The sequence below is a fragment of the Podarcis gaigeae genome (genome assembly GCF_964106915.1).
Source record: "Podarcis gaigeae genome assembly, chromosome: Z".
In the NCBI taxonomy this organism is placed as follows: Eukaryota; Metazoa; Chordata; class Lepidosauria; order Squamata; family Lacertidae; genus Podarcis; species Podarcis gaigeae.
Window position 1 is genome coordinate 35265004 of NC_139691.1, and position 19731 is coordinate 35284734.

At 40.0% G+C, this 19731-nt stretch overlaps 1 protein-coding gene across 1 annotated transcript in view; it reads right to left on the minus strand.

Annotated features, from left to right (window-relative positions):
* DIAPH2 (diaphanous related formin 2) overlaps window positions 1-19731 on the minus strand; it is a 340556-nt gene that overhangs the window by 74159 nt on the left and 246666 nt on the right. Inside the window, exon 27 of the mRNA XM_083722729.1 lies at window positions 13522-13617. Within this exon, the coding sequence (XP_083578855.1) occupies window positions 13522-13617 (96 nt within the window). The remainder of the gene's footprint in view (window positions 1-13521; window positions 13618-19731) is intronic.

The following is a 19731-nucleotide window of genomic DNA, read 5'->3' on the forward strand; positions in this document are numbered from 1 at the left end:
TCTGTTACTGAAGGTAGTAAGTACTAGTCATCATGACTATTAGTCATTAACAGCCTAACTCTTCCTGAATTTGTATAATTCCCTTCTAAGGTCATTCAAGTTGCTGGGCATGGCTAGATCTTGCGGTAACAAATTTACCTGCCACACTGTGGTAGCAGTAACTACGTGCTGTAGGAAGAAGTTCTTCATTTGGTTTGCCCTGGACCTTCAGCTTCATTGGATGATCCTAGTTCTAATATTATTGATATGTTTTCTGTGTTTTATGCTTTTATAATTTTAATTATTTTATTCTACACTGTCCACATATTCTTTTTATGAGCTGGCAGTTCATAAACACCCTTATAAATAAATAAATAAAAATGAGAGCAGAGTTACTTTTCTCTACCCACTTTGTACACAACATGCATAATTTTAGACTTTCCAATTCCTTTCCTAATGATCTCAAACATTGACTTTGCCTTTTTCATACAGTTAGTTTGCTGCTGTGATCACAAAATATATTTTTCTCGTCGGTAACCACCAGTTCCAGATTCCATCAATGTATATATGAGGTTAGGATTTAATATTATATTTGTCCACTGACAATATCTGCAGTTTTGCATCAAGCACCAACAGCAGGAGGCCCAGAAGGGAGCCCCTTCTTGAAGCATGGTCCTCAGCAAATAGCTGGTTATACTGACCCTTAACACTAACCCTGCTTGGTTATGATACATTCCAGGCCTCTGATTCAAACACAGCTGCATTTTGTTTGAAAGCATAAGATGCAGAAGGACACAAAACTGTTTTGATTTCTATAACATAACACATTTGGTATTGAATAGTACAATGCATGCTAACTATAAGAAAGATCTAACCTTGAACTTCCAGTACATAATGAGAATGACTGAATGCATAGGAATGTTGAGTACTCTGCAGGATACACGGTTTCTCACTTCTGTTGTCCTTCATCATTGAACAATATATATGGCATAATATAAATGTTCCTCTGGTATAACAAAATCATCATGTTAACATTAGTATTCATGCTTCTAATAAAAGATGGTTGGCCTTCGGCCTTTTGCTGGAATTCCAGCTATGTGCAGTTCTATTGCCTTGTAAGCATAATAGTGCAACAAACTATGTTTTCCCTTCTGCTTTTTCTTTGACAAAAATGTGTAGGTTAAGGGGTATCTCTTAATTGTGTAAAAAATGTGTAACACAAAAGCACACTTCACAATGTTCAAATAGCCTCTCATGAATTAAAAATGAATTGTTTCCAGCCAATAAATGCCATGCCAGCAATCTAGTGTACCAAATGCACACATGTATATCAAGTTTGATTAGACTAATAAAACTCAATATTGTTAAAATTAAGAAATCTTCACTATTATTGCTTTTATGCATCTTTTATGTATCTACCTAAGTGATAGTTTTATGTTCTCCATGAATGATAAATTATTTGAAAGCTATTTAATGAATGAGAAGTATTGTACCACATTTTATTTTATATAGAACTCTCCATATGGCAAGCCTATAAAACACAGCATTTCAGGAGAGGGAAACAGACTTAAAAAACTTTTAAGGGTTAGGTGCTGGACACTGATAATCAGCAGCATAATAACCATCAAGGAAGGGAAAGGTTGAATGAAATCAATAAAAATGAGAACTAAGACAGATGCCAAACGCTGCAATGAAACAAAGCAAGTATAGTTGCTGTGAAAATAACTCCCCAGATCTCTCAGTTTGGCTAGGGGAAGAGTCACTCCAGAAACAGGAATCGCTGAAAGTTTCACAAGCCAGGAGGTTGAAGCAACATTTTTGCAATTTGTTTTTTGTGTTATTCGTAAGTATATTTTTCAAATAACACATGGAGGAAAACTGCTAGTATGACTTTTTGATTCATCTAGTTCCCATCTGTAGCCCACTTAAGGTAAGTCTGGAAGACTTAAGAGGAAATTATGTGCATTTTGAAGATGAACATAAGTTATTAAGAGCCCTGATGGATCAGGACAAAACATAACCAGTCTAGAATCCTATTCTCACAGTCTGTATCACTAGTCTATATCTGGTCTGTATCACTGAGACCTGAATGGGTGAGTAGGGTGGAGCTGGTCCCAACAAGACAGAAGTACTGTTTTGGGAGGATAGGGGGTGGGCAGCTGTGGTGGACTCCCTGGTCCTGAATGGGGCAACAGTGCTTGGGCTCATCTTGAACTCTTGGCTGTCCATGGAGGCACAGGTTATTTCTGGGTCCAGGGTGGCTGTCTACCAGCTCCATCTAGTGCGTCAGCTGAGACTCTACCTGCCTGCACACTGTCTTACCAGAGTGGTACATGCTCAGGTTATGTCCCACTTGGAGTACTGCAATGCGCTCTATGTGGGGCTATGTTTGAAGGTGACTCTGAAAACTACAATTAATCCAAAACACAGCTGCCAGACTGGTGACTGGGAGCAGCTGCCAGAGCCATATAACACCACTCCTAAAAGACCTATGTTGGCTCCCAGTACATTCCCAAGCACTCCTAAAGGGGACTTTAACTTAACATATATGCCAAGGCTCTGCGATGGCCCAGGACTTCATGCTGCCATGACAACCATGGGGCTGTCCCAACATGTCACCAGCCCAACACACGTGGCAGGCCCATACTTGGGACCTTGGTTTCTCAGCTGGGCAGGAAGAGGGTAATCTGAAAGTGGGGGATATTGACATCAGTCCCTTATCATGGTCAGATTATTTCCTGTTGAGCTGACTGAGGGCTTGAGATCCTTACAATGTCACACACACAGGAGTTCAAACACACAATAATAGAAATGGAGCAGCACAAGTAGCTTCCCATATGATAAACATCTATCTATAAAACTGTCCACACTGTCATGCAAAATGGGGACTATAGGACAATGATGTGTGAGTGACCAGCACACTATTATGTCAATAAATATGATACTAAAGATCTAATGCCTATGACCACACCAAAATCATTGAAATAACAATTAGGTGAAATGTCTTCAAAACTTCTGCTTCAAATAGGAAAAAAAAATATTGAATGTGTGAATAAATAAATAAAAACCCACCAAATAAGACTTTGGTAAATCTCTGTTACATAACATAAAAACAAGTTCTATCAGCTGATTTCATGTAAAATTATATATGTGAATCAGGCAGCATAATCCCAAATTGGAAGCCTAAGGCTCTCCTCACTTGAACAAATGTAGCTGTCTTATATGGAATCAGGCCATTTCTTCATCTAGTTCAGTACTGTATGCCCTGACTGGCAGAGGACTGGGTGATAAATCTTGCTGAAGAAGTTGATGGCAACTAACAGCTAAGCCCATTTAAAATTTTACACTTGCTTGCAACTGTTATAGAGTTGCTTGGTTTTATTCTTCTCTCTATAATGCACTTTGCCTGATTACTTACCTACTATTGTTGCAAATTGTAGCATTTCACTTTTTTAAAAAATATCATCCGTGAAGAAGAGAGTAACCGTCTTCATGTTATCAATCCTCCTTATAATTTGGAAAATGCTCTCAGGCCTCCTGCTGTGTATTTTTAATGCACTTCTGACATTCATGCAGTTCTTTAACCAATTTCCTTCTCTTTCCTAGTTGTTGTTTTTCTGAATTCAACAATGTTAAGTGTGTGTGGTGTGGTGTGTTGTGTGTGTGTAATTGAGAGAATGTACAACTGAGCTAAGCAAGGAATCATCTCCCAAGAGCAAGTGGTTTGCTGAACATTCACATCTCCATAATTTTAATGTGCTAGTCTGCTACTACAGTGTTTCTAAATGTGAACATTACATTTTCATCATATGTTGCTTCACAAAGATACAAATGTTAAAATTTTGAAAACTGGACATTTGAGATTCATCGTCTCCCAACAACAGACAGACAACTACATAGATCAAGAAGCAAACAAGCCATCTAGTGAATGGAGCTAGCCTTATATTCTCTTACCCACAGGAACCAAACACAACACACAACACAGAATCATATGTATGTGAACTTAGATGTCAATTTCACTATGCTCAGTGATGCCTACTTCTACATTGCGGTGTAGCAATGATGAAGACTGAACTATACTATAGAAGCAATCAGCTAGCTAGCTATCTTAATTTTAACTAGGACTTGTTAATAATAATCATAATGTAAGGCTGCAGCATTCTCGACTTCCAGATAGTCATTTTGTAAATGATGCTCAGAGTAACTTAGGAATCCTGTTGAATTCTGCCCCTAGTCACACAGTTCTCTTTGTCAAGCACAAAATAACTACAGTCAACTTACAACTTATGTTGGAGGTATGTTCCAAGGATAGTGTGTAAAGCAAAAATAGTACAGTGGTACCTCTGGTTAAGAATTAAGTTCGTTCTGGATGTCCGCATTCTTAACTTGAAACGCTTCTTAACATGAGGTACCACTTTAGCTAATGGGGTCTCCCGCTGCCGTGCGATTTCTCTTCTCATCCTGAAGCAAAGTTCTGAACCCAAGGTACTATTTCTAGGTTAGCAGAGTCTGTAACAGTCTGTAACCTGAAGCATCTGTAACCCGAGGTACCACTGTATATGGTCAAGACAATCCTTTAAAAACCAGGAAATGGCCATACAGCACAGCACTTACAGGTGCATGACAATTGTTTTGCTCTTTTGATCTTGATGTTGTTTCAGGAGAGGAGAGGAGAACAGGAGAGGAGAGGAGGACAATTTAGGATCACCAATAGCCAGCTGCAGTCAAAGTGGTTGTCTGTGGTTCACCTTCAGAGGTTGATTGCATGGGCTCATTTGCTGCTGCTGGTTTTTTTGGTGAGAAATGTGGTGATTGGGAACTTCCCACTGCTGTCTCTTGAGCGGATCAAACATTAACTGATAAGATCTCAAAATGTCTGTAATCCCATGTGAGATTGAGGCTTTGTTTCACTGACAGATTAAACTGTCAACAATCAAATCATCTATGTGTTTTACTGCTTGGAAGACTTGAGCAAAGAAGCTGAATTCACTCAAGTTAAATGCACATGCATTGTAAGTCAGCTATACATTGAAAGTCTGAGGTTGGGAATAATTTTTTCAGTTTAAAGTATTTTGGATAACAGATTCCTAGCAATATGTATATCAGTCCCACTAAAAAAACATTTTTGGGAACTGATTATGCACAGAAAAAATTGGAGAGCAAGAGAACTAATTCTATTAATAAAAAGAAGTACATTGGAAGGAAAATAAGTTCATATAATCCTTTCCTAACATGACTTTCACTGAAGAGAATTTGCCAAAAAGCTACCTTCTTTCTAATTAATGTGCATTGTGCTTCAGGGTACTCAATACTGACAATATAGCCAAAAGCAGCTTACATAATAATTAGCATATGCACCATAGTATGCATTTAAAAGAAAAATGAAAATTCTTACTGTGAATTTCTATTCCCAGGGTTTCTTGAGGGTTTCTTGTGACAAAGGTCTAATTTCATAGGGCACAGTGGTTTTGCCATTCTTTTGCCCTAATCTACAGTCTGATTAGGGACGCAGATGGTGCTGTGGGTTAAACCACAGAGCCTAGGACTTGCCGATCAGAAGGTTGGCGGATCAGAAGGTCCCCGCGATAGGGTGAGCTCCCGTTGCTCGGTCTCTGCTCCTGCCAACCCAGTAGTTCGAAAGCACGTGCAAGTAGATAAATAGGTACCGCTCCTGTAGGAAGGTAAACAGTGTTTCCGTGCACTGCTCTGATTCACCAGAAGCAGCTTAGTCATGCTGGCCACATGACCCGGAAGCTGTATGCCAGCTCCCTCGGCTAGTAAAGCGAGATGAGCGCCACAACCCCACAGTCATCTGTGACTGGACCTAACGGTCAGGGGTCCCGTTACCTTTACAGTCTGATTGGGAATGTTTGTGGCACACCCCGGATGTGAGGAGAGCTTTGAGTTTCTACCTGGACAGGCCTTTTTTTCTGGAAACCAGAAGCACTGTTCATTTCTTTTGGGGAGACATCCCCAAGGCAGTGGGTTTCCTCTCCCACTATTTCAGGGTGACTTAAGGAGGCCATTATACAAGCATTCCATGCACTTGGAGAAGTGCCTCTGGGTAGTCTCACAGCTTGTTCTCTGAGGAGGGCTGCTACTTCAGCTGCATTCAAGGAGAGTTTCCCTATTCTGGAGATTTGTAAGGTGGCTACTTCGGCTTCCATGCATACCTTTCCAAAGCAATACATGGTTGATTCCTGAGTGTCTGCAGATGGTGCTCCAGAGGATATTTAACCCATGACCTGCCTTCACCTTGAACGTTATCACTCTTATATCTCCCAGACTTAGAACTGCCCTCCAGGATCCCGGTGTGTGTGTGTAAATTATTACAATGATTTTCTGTTCCCAGAGTTCCTGGACAGTGGTGCCCACATGTTGTTCTGGAAGTTGCTTATTGTTCTAGGATGTTGGGTGGCCACCTTTGGCAATTAGAATTAGGGCTGCCTAGGGTGGCGCTGTGGTCTAAGCCACTGAGCCGTTTAGGCTTGCCAATCAGAAGGTTGGTGGTTTGAATCCCCGCAACGGGATGAGCTCCCATTGCTCTGTCCCATCTCCTGCCAACCTAGCAGTTTGAAAGCACACCAGTGCAAGTAGATAAATACCATGCACTGCTCTGGTTTTGGTGTTATGCTGTGCCAGAAGCGGCTTAGTCATGCTGGCCACATGACCCGGAAGCTATATGCCGGCTCCCTTGGCCAATAAAGCGAGATGAGCACCGCAACCCCAGAATCGGCCACGACTGGACCTAATGGTCAGGGGTCCCTTTACCTTTATGGAATAATCATCAGGAAATTTAGGACTTGAATACTGTAAGTATGATGAGTACGCACAACACACTGTATTATTTCTGTCTAATTGAAACATGAGCTAACTAAATAAAAGTGAAATATCTGATGATGATTCCTGAAACTGACATTTTTTATTTTACTTTAACTGTTAAATTTGTATACTGACCTTCATCTGAAGACCTCAGGGCAGTTCACAGTATAAAAATACAGAATAATACAAAAAAAAACATTAAAAAAACAGGAACAAGACATGCTGCTAAGGTATGTGCCATGGCGCTGCCAGTCATGGAATATCCAGAGTGAGGAATTAACTTTGTATTGTAAAAAGTACACCTACAAGTTATGGAAAGGCATGTCCATCAGCCCTCCGTCTCTCAGCTACTCTTAGTGTTCACCCGATGAGGCAGCTGCTACAACAGAGAGGCCCTGCCCCTGGCCTCAGCTTATGTATCTTCCCTACCCAAGCTGTATGCAAGCCGGCACAAACTATGCATGTGTGTAACCTGCTTCACACTTCCTCTCGCTTCAATCCTCTTCTGGTCTTGGGAGACAGTGGAGCAGGAGAGGTGGGGGCAGGATGAGGAAGTGTGGAAGCCCTTGAGTCTACACCAGCCTGACTTATCTCTCCCTCCTCCTGCAACTGTTCTTCACTCTCCAATCCTGCAGCTTCTCCTGCCTCTGACTCTTGTCTTCTGTTCCCTCAGTTCATGCTTCCCTTCTTCCAGGTCAGTCTCCAACCCCTGTCTCCCAGTGTCCACTAATCAGTATCCAGCCTCCACTCCTCGGTGTCCAGCCGGTCCCTGACAGTATGAATAATTGAAGTCAGACCACTGTTATCCAGGCAGAGTTACAACCTACACTGATAAACGGCTTCATGCCACATGACATACTTTCAGTGACAATCAAGGAACACCCCCAAGCTATCTACCTGCTAGAGCACGACATAATTGAAATTTTAGGGGAAATAGACCCCCTTTCAGTTCAGGTTGAATGCCACTTACCTGGGCAGTTCAGTCACATATTAACAGTGCCTCAGACTAGTATGCTTTAAGTCTCAATGTATTGCTGCTAATCCAGTGCATTATTATGCCAAGGCATTGACAAAAAGTATTATGTGTCACTGATTGATAGGACTGATAGGGACAAGGACTGCCTGAATCTTTATTTCAGAGAGAGAAAGAAAAAACGAACTAAAATGTTCCCAAATGGCTATTTCTTGGAACCTCCTACAAAGTATTTATCAAGCCAAATGATTAAAATGAAGTCAAATAATTAGAAATGAATTACTGGTGATTATTATTTAAAACAATGATATCTTTATGTTTTTCTCCATCAGAATGATGATTATATCATATGCTAAGTAAATACATCTTCCCAAGACCATTGCTTACAACCAACTCTTCTAAGATATATAATTTAGTTCTTACTTATTTTAGAACTATTACAAAATAAGCAGCATGAGAAATTGAAGTAATTTACTGAATATAGGTTTTTATATTGCCTCAGGACAGTTCATGGACGTCTGTGACTAAAGCAATTACTAAATAACATTTGGGGGGGGGGGATATGATTATAAATTACATGCATTGAAATGCGCTCAAACATATAAAACATATAAAAGACCTGTTAGTGATAAAGAACTATTTTCTGTTAAAGCATTGTTAATCCAAAACAACATAATAATCTCTCTCTAAAAAACAAATAAAGCTTTGGTTTCAAAAGACCATAGGCTTACATTTTAGTAATGGACTAGATGAGAGACAATGAACTAAAGCAGAATCCAGACAGGACTGAGGCACTGTTAGACCAGATGGATGGTGGGTTGCCTGCTCTTGATGGAGCTATACTCCCTCGGAAGGAGCAGGTATGCAACCTGGGGGTACTTCTGAATCCATTGCTGTCAACTGGGCCTCCATGGCACAGAGTACCTTCCATCAGCTTTGGCTGGTGGCTCAGCAGCATCAGTTGAAAGGTTATCGTAACTCTGTTCTCTATGCTCTTGTAAGCCCTAGGTTAAAATTATTTATGCACAAATAATTTTGCCTCAATGAGCAACCTGGCTGAAGTTTCTAGACTATCTTCAGAGGCAGCCTCACATATAATGCATTTCAGTAATTTAACCTAGGGCTTCCAGCAAAATATAAAAATAATAATAAATAATAAAATCAGACATTAAAAACTTCCCTGAACAGGGCTGCCTTCGTATGTTGCCTAAAAGTTGTGTAATTTTTTTATCTCCCTGACATCTGATGGGAGGGCATTCCACAAGGAGGGCACCACCTAAAGCCTAAAATGGCTCAAGAACACAATATATTAAGGATCACCTCTCCCCAGATGAGCAAACCAAGGCTCTGTGATCATTATCTGAGGCTTTTCATTGTGTGAACCCTCCATGAGGGGTGGCAACATGAGAACAGGCCTTTTGTGTGGTGGCTCCATGTCTGTGTAACGCTCTCTCCAGGGAGGCTCACCTGGTGCCTTCATTACATATATTTAGGCACTGGGAGGAAACATTCCTCTTCAACCAGGCCTTTGGCTAATTAAACAATCTATGGCCTTTTAAATGTGTTGGATGTGTTGTGGTTTGTTGCTATTATGTTACGTATTTTGTGTTTTTATGTTGTAAATCATCCTGTGATCTTTGAATGAAGAGCAATTTATAAATTTAATAAATAGTAATAGATATGAAGAATTAATATTTTTTAAAGCAAGCAAGATTTAAGGAACCAAATAAAACCATGTCAACAAGAGATGTTTAGTATTTCTGAAGTGCAACACACTTATGAGAAACATGAACACAGGGCAAGAACTTCATTATCTTCAGCCACATAATGAGGAAGGTATATGTTATAGCTATAAAAGCATCCCCACACTGACCCCAGCTCAAAAACTAGGTCTGCATACACCATGGGTAGGCAAACTAAGGCCCAGGGGCCAGATCCGGTCCAATTGCCTTCTAAATCTGGCCCACAGACAGACCTTCTAAATCTGGCCCACAGACAGACCGGGAATCAGCATGTTGTTACATGAGTAGAATGTGTCCTTTTATTTAAAATGCATCTCTGGGTTATTTGTGGGGCATAGGAGTTTGTTCACCCATATATATATATATATATATATTTGCTTTCGTAGATTTTCACGGGTACAGGAATGCAGGTTTTGGTGTATACCCTATACACGAAGCCAAGCCAAAGCACAACTAAGTGCAATACAGCCATCTTCTCAGGAAAACCCTTCACAAAGTTCAAGAGGTCAAGACACAAAGACTTTAGCAACTAATCCACACCTAATGACCCACCTAAGTGGTACTCAGGATATCACTCAAGAAATCACTCAAGGTATCTCTCAAGTAATTAAGGAACAAAAGAAGAAAAGGCACACTAGCCTGGGAACTTCCTCTCTGCCCAGAACATTGGAGGCTAGACACCACACCCCCTCTACAGTATTTATAGGAACTCAAACATTGAGATCCCGCTCTGTTCCAGTAACAAGAAGCCGAAAGCACCAGCCTGAAGATGACGAGTGAGACCTCGTCGAAACGTCGCCTAGACACCCCAACTTTTACACGGGAAGACACCCGAGGACACCAAAACCTGCATATATATATATATATATATATATATATATATATATATATATTCCAGCCCCTCACAAGGTCTGAGGGACAGTGGACCGGGCCCCTGCTGAAAATGTTTGCTGACCCCTGACCATGAAAAGGACCTTTATATACATGATGGTAATTGCCAAGGCAAAATTCTAGAACTATAACAAACTGGAAAGCCCACACTAGCTGGAAGATCTATACTCTGGGTTCACCTAGATCATATAAATCTTTCGCCTTTTACTAGCTGGAAGATCTGCATAAGAACTGGAACACTGTATGTTGTAAGCCTTCCAGAGTGGCTGGGGGAACCCAGCCAGAAGAGCGGGGTATAAAGGTCCATGGCATAAGAACTGGGACAGTTGTATATTTCTGAAATTAACTGCTAATCTAAAAATGGGCTAACAACCCAATTTTATGATTGTTTATTTTGAAGTAAGTCCTGCTGGGTGCAATGCTGCATATATGCTGTTTACCTTCCCACCACAGTGGTACCTCTTTATCTACTTGCACCAGTGTGCTTTCGAACTGCTAGGTTGGCAGGAGCTGGGACAGAGTAACGGGAACTCATCCCGTCGTGCAGATTCAAACCACCAACCTTCCAATCGGCAAGCCCAAGAGGCTCAGTGATTTAGACCACAGGTAATGGCTAAACAGCCATAGTATGTACCTCAAAGCTATAACTTTGCTGTAATTAGAAAGAGGGGGAAATGATGGCACATAGTAACACCGCAGCTGCAGTATTTCTGAACTAGGACACTCCTAAAAGGGCAGCAGCTATTAAGGTTTCCAGAAATGTAATTCGATGGTAAAAGATTTAGCAGCTTAGTGGATTTTTTAAAAAAAGAAAAATTGTTAGAAATGTGTGTGGGGGGTGCTTAAACTAATATTAGAGGGAATATATTTCAGAATTGGTCTTCTTTTATAATCTCATAGCCTGAGGCTAGGATAAAAGGTCATGGATAATTGGTGAAAGAGTGATGGACACTGTTCAACATATGTCCTTTTAAGAAGTTTCTGGTATGACAGGATGCTGGCAGAATTGTTTAAAGGAGAAGGGATTTCACTATCATTGAATCATTAAAGAGGAAAGCCAGGTAAGATTCAAATTCCACATTTAAAATACTCATCCCCTTTACAATATTTACATAAGTAGGAGAGAGAGAAATTGTGACTACTTAAAATTTTTCAGTGCCAGTGTGATTTAATCATATTTCATGTAGATGTGCAGTAGATAGAAGAGCAAACATTTTGCTCACATGCAGCTGACTGTATTACAACAGTCAAAACCTCAGTGAATATGTAGGGTGCACTTTTCCTTTTTACAGCATAAATAGGCAGAAAGTTGATGCAACAATATTTAATTATATTTCGTTCAGTCAAAATAAAATAAATAAACCATTAGTTTGCTCTACCATGTTTTGTGACATATGAATGAACACTTGAAATACAGTTTTTACTATTAAATCTGTATGTCTGAACCTGTACAGTATTAGGATACAATACTGAGTCCTTGGGAAAGGTAGGCCACGCAGTGTCAAAAGTACATAAAAAGAAACATGACATATACACTTCGCTTTGTGGACTTGTACCCCAGACACCTGCACTTCAGACTACAATAAGCCTTTAATATGCACAGACTAATATGTGACATTTACAACACATTATGGTAGGATCAATACTACAACCTCCTATTTGAATTTACTCTACAGGGCAATTAGTAGGATTTGTGGAGGCTATTTGTGAAAATATTAGACGGTGTAAACTGATTAGACAGCAAAGAAGCTAAGGAAAACATATTACTTTGTCTCAACAAAGAGAATCCTCCTTTATACCTGGGAGCATTCTGTCTTATCTATGTATCTATCAGAAAACATTTTAGCTAATACTATTTCTATAAACACAGGTACACGGGATACAATTCCATCTCCCAGCCAAAGATTACTCATAATTATCTTCTGCAATAATCAGATTTGTTGACAGCTTACAATTTTGTAAGATTGCATAAGGAGCCTGTCCACTGGTTCCCTTTCATGATCATATTTAAAATTCCTAGCAATTTCATATGAACAGGAGTTGAACAAGGAAGGAAGGAGATATAACAATCTTCCTCACCCACAACTACAACCAGCGAAGGCTAATATTCCTGGATCTAACAAAGGGACAAGGAAGCATTACATTGCATCTCTGTCCTAGAATTCTGTAGAATTACAATACAATCTATTGCTTTCTTCAGTTGGTAAATTATACCCCACTCTCCTTGTGCCTATATTGAGACCTAGCACTAAACATTTCCTTTTATTTACAAAGTAAATATATACACAATAGAAACTTAGTATAAATATAGTAAATATTAACAAATGGTTAGCAAATATGTATGCATTTTTATAGTCACATATCGCTTTTAAGTAAAACTAAAGTAGGTCATAGTCTTATGTGCACAGACAATCATAAGCCTTAGGTTCACCCATTCCCTTCTTCCCCATCCTCATGTACCACAACTAGAAACTTCTGATCCTAGTGTGTGAAAATCAAAATGTCAATTTCCTCTTCCAACTCCTATATCTGTGCTTTCAGTCTCTCAAGCCAATTCCTGCTTCAGCTTCAACTGCTTCCTCCTCTATTCCAAGAAGTCTGCGCTGAGTGTGTTCTCCCTCCCCGCTGTTAGAGTTGGCTGAGCAGGCACAGGGTGCTTCTTGGCAGGACCAATCTTGCATCAGTAACTGCTCGACTTAAATATACAAAGCAGGATATACCTCTTCAAAAATAGATTGATTGATGCCAAAGCGCAGCAAGCAAATAAACAAAATCTAACTATAATAAAAATTCCCAATTCCCAGAGTCTAAAGATTTCAGCTAAGTCAATTTAATTATGGTGATGATTTTCCACAAACTGTTGAGTGTTTATTTATATTTAATGCTGTATCAAGCACACAGGGAACCCTCTGTTCCTTTCTTTTTTGCCCTCTACAATTATCTGTAGATACAGTTAGAATTTTAAAACTTGTGAATGCATATACATGTCCTTCTGAGTTTTCACATGAGTCAAAAACAGTAGTACAAGCTTTCCCCAAACAGACTCCCTTCCCCCCTGACTTTGAACATAAGATACATTTCCTCACCCCCAAAAAAGTTCAGTAAATGTCCTACCCTGAGTTCTTGGCGTTCGTTTCCTGCGATCCCTGAATGCTGCCCCAGATTGCAGTGCCTCAAGTAGATTATCCATCACTCCTGTCTCGTCGCCCTCTGTGAATAGCAGAGGAAGTAAAATTAATCTCTTTGCAATTAAGGCTATAACACAGGGAAAAAATATGAAAAGAAAAAATAGGGTCACATTTACATAAAACCACTAAATTAAAGACATATATTTTACTGTAATGAAAGCTGTCAGTTTCATGTTACACCATTGACTAGTTTGTTTATGAAGTTCTATTAAACAAAATTGATGCCAACCTCACTTGCTGTTCTTCTGACTTTAAGACCTTGTCTCCTGTATTATTGATGACATGTTCCATATGCAAATAAACAGGTGCTGATCAGAAACATCTTTTGCAGTCCTAAGTTCCTTTTGAAAGATCCCTACGCAAGCCTGCTTAGCAGAATTGATGCACATGAAGCAATTTGATACACTCATCAACACCAGGTGAACTTCCCATACGTTTTAATAAGGAGCAAAGACATCACTACCATTCCATTCAGTATAGACAAGGAGCTCTTCCATACATGACCTTCACTCACTTTAATAGTAGGGGTATATACAATGGAACAAGCAAAACAAATTATTAATCTGCCACGTATGTTGAAGTGAATGGGAAAGCAGGGAATTCATTTTTAGTCCTCTCAGGTACCAAGGTCACACTTTATACAACTGTTCTCTCTTCCCCACACCCATGTTAATACTTTAGGCAGATGCAATTATACTAAAACTTACTTATTCAAATAAAGAACCTGCAAGTGAAGACCGATGAAAGAAACATAATGCTCCCCAAATCCATAGGCAGAAAATAATCCACCACTTTAAGCAGTGAGGGCTGGGGGGGGTGTCTTAAAATCTCTTTTATCCCTAGTATACTAAGGGAAGCTGGTTAAAATGATTTATTTAATTATTTGTCCAATCCTCACTTGCATGGTTAACACTTCATGTTTCAATTTGTTTTGTTAATAAGGTCTTGGAGAGGTATGTAATAATGCAAGACATACAGGGCAGAAACAGCTATAAGTAGTAGAAGACCAATGAACCATGATGCTTATTTTGTTCCTACCCACATTATAGGCTTATCTGCAAAAGCTAACTATATATATACTCTGAAAGCAAATAACAAGAGTTTGATATTATTATTGCTATTTTTATTCTGCCCATACCTATGGCTTGTCTGTAATCAAATACAATGTAACTTTACATCACTTTGATGCAACTTGGATTATTATGTTCAGCATACTGAACACCATTTAGTGAGACAAATAAAAGTAACATTATATATAAAGTTTACAAACATGCTTTCAGTCATACACACACATTATAGACTCATATATTTTAATGGGCATTAAACGTTCCTGCCTACCTGCCAAACTGCAGCCTATAAACATATGAATATTTCAAATAGAAATGATAGAAATGTTTACAGACATATACATAATCCGTACACACCTCCACTACAATTGTATTTACTTGTTCATTATGATGCGCTACAATGGTAATCTGAGCCGAAATGATGTAATGTTCTCCATGTCAGAAAGTACTATCTCAAAATGGAGACATGATCTTCATCTTTAGAAAAGCACTTGATATCACTTCCATGGGGAAAAATGAACCATTTCAGAAAGCTGGTGAGATTGTATATCTGAACATTCATCCCCAAACACAAACACAAATCCTCCCAATACACAGAAAACAAGGATATCACCAAGATGACTAGTGTCAGTGCTGTTTTTCTAGAAAAAGAGATGCCGGAACTCATCATGAATAGCTCCCTTGTTCTTTTATAATGGCAATGGCACCAAGCAGGTGATCTCACACTTGCCTTTAGAAATTATAGTTCTATGAAGACCCTACCACCTGATTTTTGCAAGGTTTAGAAATCATTACTTACTCTTAGCAAACACCATTCTTTACTGAGGTTGAAAATCAATGGGAGTTGGGGGTTGGAAGTCAGCAATCTAAGAGTCATTGCATGCAAAATAGTAATAAAAGAGCCTTAGAGGGTGCATGTATATTTTCAGCTAGAGCATGACTAAGTTTGAACGCTTGTAAAAACTAATAAAAGGTGAACCCCAGAAACTAATAACCTGGAATCAGAAAGCTCCCTCACCACCTCCTGTTGAAAGGCCACAGAAATAGGGGGAGAAGCCATACCCAAGGCAGAAAATGAGAGGAACCCCCCAAACTGGAAAACCCAATTAAAGTTCCAAACCCTGAGAGCCCCAACCCAACCTACCTGAGAGCAAGAGAGTAGACAGCAATACTTTTGCTGATCAGGTGAATAAGGTAGACCCAATATTAAGACACAGGGGGAACCAGGACATAAGGAACAAAACTGGGCAGAAAAAAATGGACTGAGAAGCAAAAACAAAAACCCGACTGACACCCTTCAGGTGCACACACAATCCCAGCACAGAATGGCACTCTTGTCTAAACGGCATATTGACAGGACCCTCCTGAAGCTGCTCCAACTTTCCAGTATACATGCAGCTGAAGCTATAAAAAAAATCAGGGAGAATGACTGATCTCACTAACAGTAATAGTTCAAATGCCGTAGTGATAAAAGTTTGGGTTGGATGTGGGTGATCTGGCCAGAGCAGAGAAAGACAGAATACCTGAGAACATGGAGCACAGCAGCAAAAAAGCGCTTGTGTTGAATGTGCCGTTGAGGAACACTTCAAAATAGCAGTCCTGCCCAAAGTTTATTGAGGGAAACAACAACTCTGTCCAGCCCTGCCGCAGCCATGAACCACACAGAAAAACCTCTATCAACTAAACTAAGCAGCTAGAAAGAATGCCCTGGGTGTAAAGTGCCCCTGCCCTGTGAGGGAAGAGGAGAAAAAGAAAAAGAAAAAAGAGAAGGACAACCTGAGGGAAACATTCAGTCACACCAAATCACTTACAACCCAAACAAAGAACCCAAACTAAAAGGATGAACACTTTTCACTATCAGTAAAAAGAAAACTTTTTTGCTCAAGCATACGATCAAGAAAACAAGCTTCTACCAAGCACTGCTCAGAACAAACCTGCAAACAGGTAGCCCTTCCCCCTGGACAGGAGGACAGTAGAAGACAGGACCCTACTGGCCATCACTAGTGGGAAGTGTCATCCCAATCAGAGGAATTTCCTCCATCTGAATCCAGCAAAAGAACTTTGTTATGATTGCTTTTAGTGCAGAACCAATAGCCCTCCAACTGTGAGGCTGCCTGAAGACATAACAGAAAGGTACAACCATCATCTGATCCCAGTGCAATAACTCCCATTGCTTTGACAAGTTTTCAGGTTGGCTTCAGTTTCTTCAGTATGCTTGCTTAACAATCCAGCCTAGTTAACTTCAAGTATTTCTGCTGTTTTGTACATTGCTCTGATCCATGAAATCTGAAGAGGAATATGAAATTCAAAACTGAAGGTGATGGGAGGAATTTAAGCACAATTCCTTTAAGCTTAATATCATCAACCATTTGGATGTGGGTTGTTGAAGTTTCCATTTGAAAGCTGCTTAATTTATCACACGATCATAGAATTGTAGAGTTGGAAGGGACTGTGCTAGTCCAACCTCCTGTAATGCAGGAAATTCAGCTGAATCATACATGAAGGATGGCCACTGAACCTCTGAAAAAGGGAACTGGAGACTACTTAGAGACAAAATTGATGCAGAGCTGGACTATGAAATGACAAAACTGGAGAAAGCACATTGTGAAATGAAAATGCCTTTCATACAAGGGCTTGGAGGGGAAGGGGAAGATTAAACCATAATTGGTCATCTGGATCTAGCATTGATGTAATTGATGGTGGGGGGGGGGGGGAGCTTTGGGAAAACTTCAGTCCTGCCTTTCTTCAGTTCTAACAGAAAGCATTTGACATACTAATTGGAGTGAATTCAGAGAATGATGCTACTAAATTTATGGTACTCTCTCTGGAAAAAGAGTGGAAGAAATGTAAAGTCCTGGAGGAGGAGATTAGAATACTAGGGTAAACACAATAGGAAATGGAAACAAGAAAGGAAATGGAATTTGAACATATGGAACTGGGTGAGAATTAAAGGATATGTAACAATAAAATAATTGTGGAATATTATTCCAGTATGTGATCACAATGGAGAGATTTTAACATGGACATGGATGGAAGAATGTACTATTACTTGGTATGGTGGTGGGAGTTAAAGGAGAAAAAGTTGGTATTAAAGGAAAAAAACCATGGTTGACATATACCAATAATAAAACAATTCAGGAATGCCTCTTGGAAGAAATGAATGATTTTGAGATGCTGTGACTTTTATATTAATTTTCTATATCTTATTCTATAATGAAGAACTTTAATAAAACCCTTACAAACTGAAATATGTATTTTGCATCATCCTAATTTGTGGGGGCAGGATGCGGGTGGCGCTGTGGGTTAAACCACAGAGCCTAGGACTTGCCGATCAGAAGGTCGGCGGTTCGATCCCCGTGACGGGGTGAGCTCCCGTTGCTCAGTCCCTGCTCCTGCCAACCTAGCAGTTCGAAAGCACGTCAAAGTGCAAGTAGATAAATAGGTACCGCTCCTGTAGGAAGGTAAACGGCGTTTCCGTGTGCTGCTCTGGTTCGCCAGAAGTGGCTTAGTCATGCTGGCCACATGATCCGGAAGCTGTCTGCGGACAAACGCTGGCTCCCTCGGCCTATAGAGCGAGATGCGCACGCAACCCCAGAGTTGTTCACGACTGGACCTAATGGTCAGGGGACCCTTTACCTTTACCTTTAATTTGTGGGGATAATTTTAGATTAGTTCCTCACCACTCTAGAAAACTGCAGAAGTAGGGAAATGGTGAATTATGGTATGTACAGTTTGGTAAATGGCTGCCTGTATTTGCCCCATGCAAAAACACTTCTGAAGGTAGAAGGTCGCTCTTTTGCTAATGCTATGAGCTGCTGCTTCAGCAGAATAAATTCACAAGAGAAAGACATGACAGTCTTAAAAGACTGATAATCTGTGCTCAGAATCTGTTGCTGCCATTTATATTTCTTTCCTCACAAATGGTAGCTGGGAATGAAATAATGTTGAATTACTCCATTCCATCTTAAAAAAAATAATACATGAAAATGTAATATTCATTTAAGTGTACTTTTCATACTAACAACCAGTCCTCTGCAAAGTGATTTTCTATTTAATGCCTCAAATGTCTTTTGGTATAATTTAGAAGCAAAGGGGAAAAATGGACTGAGGGCTAAATGCTAGAAGCACTTTTATAAGCTAGTTGCGTCACCACTAAACCTTGCTGCTAAATGTTGTTCTCTTAAAGTGGCATTTCCCAGTTCACAGCTACGCAACTCAGCCTATTTAGATATGTAAAAGACTCTGCTCTGCTACGCACCCAGTGATAGTTTTTAGCAATTTGTGCACGAACGGAACAAGCTGTTAAAGGTGGAGACCCAGGATAGTGCTCATCAGGCACACTAGGCTACCAAACCTAGTTTGGAAGATGTAACAGGGTTTAGTGAGTTGGGAGTCTGTGGCAGAGAGCAGTGGGATGAGGGAGGCCAAGATGAATTAGGCTGGTGAAGAAGCATAGTGTCTCCCCTTCCTGCTGCAATAAGCCCCTCCCCCTTTGTCTTCCAGAATCAGAAGAGGCATAAAAGGGGGAGGGGGGTTGGCTGCACACAAGCACAGTTTCCAATTGTTTGGAAAAAGCCCTGAGGAAGTAGGGACTTTCAGGCTTCGCAATTGCTTTTCCTGGATGAAGACAACCAGGAATAAGCTGCTCTCTTCATTAGCAATGGCATTCTATAAAGTTTGTGGGGATTGTGTTTTTGCCAATAAACTCCATCTTTGAACTGTGTGATCACTGACCAGCACGCTCCTGTGACATATATGTACTTCTTGACTATTTCTGTTATGTAAATATTTTCATGTTCTAAGCCACCTCCAGCATTGTTTTAATAATAATAATGATAATGATAATAATGATTATGATGATGATGATAATAACAATAATAATAATTTATACCTCTGTGCATCTGGCTGAGTTTCCCGAGCCACTCTGGGCAGCTCCCAATCGAGTGTTAAAAACAGTACAGCATTCAATATTAAAAACTTCCCTAAACAGAGCTGCCTTCAGATGTCTTTTAAAGATAGTAAAGCTGCTTATTTCCTTCACATCTGAAGGGAGGGTGTTCCACAGGGTG